Source organism: Merops nubicus, unplaced genomic scaffold (assembly GCF_000691845.1).
Source record: "Merops nubicus isolate BGI_N331 unplaced genomic scaffold, ASM69184v1 Scaffold48888, whole genome shotgun sequence".
Taxonomy (NCBI): Eukaryota; Metazoa; Chordata; class Aves; order Coraciiformes; family Meropidae; genus Merops; species Merops nubicus.
The window spans coordinates 367-5,434 of NW_008627327.1; the positions used below are offsets into that span (position 1 = coordinate 367).

General features: G+C 41.0%; 1 protein-coding gene across 1 annotated transcript; it reads right to left on the bottom strand.

Moving 5' to 3' along the window:
- Positions 1–241: 241 nt before the first annotated feature.
- On the bottom strand, positions 242–4,870 carry LOC103778659 (deoxycytidine kinase-like; the record flags this gene model as incomplete). The annotated part of the gene is made up of 6 exons (XM_008946255.1): positions 242–262; positions 1,515–1,614; positions 3,119–3,234; positions 3,731–3,878; positions 4,150–4,343; positions 4,752–4,870. Coding segments are annotated over 6 exons (698 nt in total), but the record flags the coding sequence as incomplete, so codon positions are not given.
- Positions 4,871–5,068: the final 198 nt, after the last annotated feature.

Here is a 5,068-nt window from a genome sequence, read left to right on the forward strand (position 1 = left end):
TTTAAAGTCTTTATTAAACCAACAGAGAATATACATAAAGAACATTATCAAAGCACCCTAGGTTTGTTTCAGAAAGTTATCAATCCACACAGGTCAAACAAGGAAAAAAACCAAACCATATTTTGCAATTCAGTCTTGCCTTAAAATAAGCTTGTATAGGTAATCACTCTAAGAACACACTGGTTGTTAGCTTTAACCCTTGAACTTCAGGGATTTGTCATTCACGTTAATTTTCATGTTCTTAAGTCAGGAAAGACTTGACCTGTGAAAACAAAAAGCATATTTATTTGTATTAAAAAACCCAATCTAAATCTTTAGGCTTTACACTTTTATTTCTTGGAGATCAAGTGGTTTATTATTGTACAGTCTCCAGTGCTGTTCTGCCTCTGCATACAATTCATGACCTGGAACACTTTTCAGGATAGTAGATGGCTGTGAACTGGGTGGAATTAATTACTCAAAAAGAGAAAGTACTTACAAAAGCTACTTCATTAAAGAAAAAATGACTTCTCCTTCATTAGGTAGCTCTTTGCTAGGAACAGAGGGGTTGTCTGAAAATAGTCACGGATCTGGTAGCACTTCCAGCATGGGGCTGTAGTCAGTACCCAAAGCTGGAAAGTAGAGCTCACCTTCAGATGCTGGTGGTGGGGACAACACTGGGGGCCTTTCAGTGGGGCAAGTTAAAAGAAAGATGGCAAATAGTCTTGCTGTGGTGGAGAAGAGGAAGGTTTAACTGTCCTGGTGAGTGAAATACGTAATGTAACATCTCTGCCTGGAGAGCTGGTGCTGAGCCCCATGCCCCTCAAGTGTTTTGAGGGTTTTGTTTTATTTTTTCCTCTGTACTGGACAAAAAGCACATGGCTTCAGCTTTCCCCAGTTTCTTTGAGCATTTACTTCCTACATCTTGCCTTTCCTTGGAATTGGCAGGCACCATTTGGACTCAAGTGACCTATTGCCACCTTGTTTCCTCAAATGGCCGTTGACCCTCCCAATGCACAAGTATCAGTTCATGCATTTGGAACTGTGTATAAGGTTCAGTTGTCTCTGCACGTGTCAGATGTGTTGTGCTTGGTCCAGGAGGAGCCTGGATCATCCCTAGCATGTGAGGGGGCATAAATAGCTCTAGGCTGACTGCAGGATTTTTCTAAGGACATCATGGCTGACACGAACTAGAGAATATTGTTCTGTGAGCTCCATAATGCACAGTATGGCAGGGCAGACCTGGCAGAGAGTACTCCCACTGCTGTATACTAGCATCCTTCACAACTGCCCCCCTTTTAAAAACACTCAGTTTTCCCTTGAATTGTGAAAGAGATGGGGTTAATTTTTTTTAAAGGAAGCAGAAAGCCTTTTCTGCAGTCATGTAGCTTCCTAAGTCTATGAAAGAGACTGATCTGTAGTAGCCTCAAACAAGCTTCATCATCAAAAATTTTAAGGTTGTAAATTAAATTGATAACTTAGCGTTGCTGCTGCAGAAGAAAAGCAGATAAGGGGAAACATTATTTAATACTTACTTTATCAATCAAGTACTCCTGCTTAATCTTGTCATTCTTGAAATCTTCATTAACATCCAAAACTAGAACGGGAATCTCTTTAAGGTTCTCAAAATCGACTCTGTTAAATGGAAGAACATAATACTAGTAAAAATGGCATAAAGTACTGCATATGAAAGAATCTAGCTTTTAGTTGCTTTCCAAGTCATGAACATTACTCAGATTGCCATTTACACCTGAGATGTTGATGCTCACAACTTAAGTATAAAGCCCAAGTCAGGTCTGTCCTTAATTGCTCTTGTATAACCAAGTCAACATTAATGTATTTCACCAATCTGGCCTTTGAAGATCTATTTTTATTGTATGAGTAGGGAAGGAAAATATATGCTTCCCACCTTAATTTCCTTTACCTCATATTTGTTATGCAATCAACAATTATAAAAAGTGTGATTGATAAGGAAGTATTTTTTAAAATAATCACTTGGCTGTGTCTCCCCCACTCCTTTCTAGTTAACTACTAATCCCTTTACTAAGATGCAGTTTTAAAGCTTCCTGGGCTGGGGATGACCTCTTTAACAGGTTATAAGACTAGTATTTAAAATGGCTTGGAGATAAGCAAGACCATTTTGGTTGCAGGTTAGGAGCAGATGGGAGCACTAGTTGTGCAACTGGATGTGTTGTCCTAAAGCACTAGTTATTCCTGCTTCCTATGTGTGAAAAATACTTTGTAAAATGCAGAATGTGTGCTGAGCAACATTCTTGCCTTTGCAGACTTAAGTGTTCCTATGGAAAATGCAGGAAATGCTTGCTCATAAGTCTGGAATGAGTACGCAATGTAAACAATCCCAAAATTCCACAATACACAGTGCCTTGTCTCCGAAGTGTTTGAGTTATCCTACATGAAACTTAGGGAAGTAGATGTGCCTGATAATGTACTTTCCTGGAATTGTTGTGCTTCCCATTCAGAGTACTTCAGGCTCCTCTGGGGGAAAATCTAAAATCTGCTTTCTCATTTAGAGATCCCTTTGATGGGGAGACTAGTAAGAGTCAGTAAGGAAGCTGTGGGGAAGGTATACAGAGCTTGCTTAGTTGCTGGCTGGGTTTCTTGTAACTACCTGCCAAAAGCCTTTCTGATAATTATTTTGAAGCTAGGATTAATATTTAAACCTTGTTAAAATAGTCATCCTAGGTTAAAGGTAGTTGGGACCTTGCCCTCCCTTACAGTGGCACTGGAAGCTGTTGAGTAGATAACTTAAGGAACGCACTGCTGAACACAGTCTCAGTTCTGTCCTATTTATGTCTATCTCCAGTTAACAAAACTCTGCTGGAGTTAGAACTACGTAGCTTTCTATTTGAAGCTAACTCTTAAAGGCTTTAAATTAGATGAATTCCGATCTCTTGGCAATTTTCACTTCCCTGCCAAGAAACTACCTTCCCTCTGCGTATAACCTAGAGAAATCTTATTTGTGCCAAGAAACCTGGAGTGGGCCTAGAGATAAGTCCTTCCAGCTGTGCCTGAGTAAGGCTAGACTTAAACCTTACTTTTAACCTAACCCAACTTCAGCATAAGGTAGGAAGGAGTCTTGCCTGTAAGCTGAAACTTTCTACAGAAAATGAGTTTATACCTCATAGTCCTTTCATGGAGCCAGGTTTCATGTTTATAGTGGAGGTTTTCCAAATACTCAAGCTCAATTCCTTGCTCTTCTTCTCTTCCCCTTGTCTGTAGCCTTTCCATGCATTTCTGAAAGGGAAAAAAAAGGTACAAGTCTGGATGTTAATCATGTGGTGACAGCAAAATCAGCTAAACAGATCAGCTGGTCCTTAAATTGGAAGGACTAGTAGTAAACATTAGTAAGCATTAATTTTAAATGCTTGGCTGAAAATAATCTAGAAAAGCTTCTCTTTTAAAAAAACAAACTTTAGCAACTTTAGCTAAATTTCAACTTTGTATTGTATGGGAAGTCAGACTTTACTCAGAACTTCAGTTTCAGCTTTGGGTCCTTACTGAAAATGGTGGGTGCTAGCAATTGGAGCATTTCCTGGCATCAGAATAGCATCACAGAACAGGGTTTTACTTAGGTCTCTGAATGAAATCTGAATTATTACTGGCTTCCCATTACACTGAGGGAGAGCTAATTAGGTTTTAGTTGCTGTAGTATTGCCTCATGAATACTTAGGGCTTTGTACCCTCTTAAGCTCCTGGAAACAAATGTTGGAGCTGAGAACTGTGACCATACCTGAGGTGTGGTTCTTAGGTAGATCATGCCATCCAGTTCTATGTCCGACTCAAACTGGTTCAGAAGCCAGGTGTGCCAGTCCTGATAAACAGCCCACTCGGTTTCATTTATATTTCCAGACTCAAACAGGTTAGAAGCAAATACGTATCTGTAAAAGAGACGGGTTGCATGCCAGGAATGACCAAAGCAAACTGTTAAAACCTTTCATTAGAATCAGAATCATGGGACTGAAAAAATACTTGCTTGCTCCTGAAGTGTAGAACCCACTCTTAATACCATCCAGCTCCCACCAATTGAATCAAACCTGCTCCTTGCAGGTACTAGTTGAATACCAAATGTTTTGTCTAGCTGCATGTCTTTTAAGTAGAAAGAGCTGGAGCTTTTAATCTGAACTCTTGTTGCACTGTGGGAGTAATTACCTGTCACTGTACACAGATCTCTCAAAGAATTGCACTGGATGTTCTGCTTCACGTAGCTTGGCTGAGATGGGTTTTAATTGTGCTCTTACTCGACTTAAGCAAGCGTAAGTCTGAAATGTGTAAGCCCATCGTGTGGGTTTATCATACAGCATTTGAAGTAGATTTCCTCCACTCTTCTGAGATGTGGACAGTTCCTAGGGGACAAGAGAGGACAACTTAGAGACAAAGCCCTGTAAATATGCTGGTGTTTTCTTAATCCAGAATTCTGGATTAAGTTAAATTGTTTGAACTAAGAATTCATGGCCTTGTACATATTTTTTTAGGAAAAAATGATTTCTTGGTTGGTAATAGTCTTTATGCCAGCTTTTTTTAGAATAAGTTGATCACCATGTTTCAGAATCTTGATTCTTGTGGAGTAGGAGTTACTTGGAATATGCATTCGGTAGTATCTTCCTAAGTAGCTTCCAAAATGTCTGAGTGTTTGAACAACTGGTATGATAAACAGTGAGATGACTGGATGGTTAGACTCAGTATAGCTGAGTTTTGGGATGGCTTCCTGAGCAGTCATCACAATTATTGTTACCCAAATCCATCACACCTACCTCGTACTCATCATCCTCGGCTGTCTGGATGTTGCACCACTTGGCGATGGGCTCAGGGATGATCTCCCACTCATCGCTGTGTTTCTCTAGTAGCTTGACAAATGTCGACTTCCCTGCAGCTGGAGGACATTTGGGAAGTTCAGTGAGGGTGCGGGTTAGACCGGCTCGTTGGCCAGGCTACCAGGGGTGAGGTTTCTCAGGGGCTGTAGGCAGTCACTCTCCTGCTGGGGGTGCAGAGCTGCACGGGGCCGGGGCGCCTTCCGCGAAGGCGGCTCTAATCTGCCGCGCCAGAAGGCCGCGCGGGGCCGGTGGCCGAT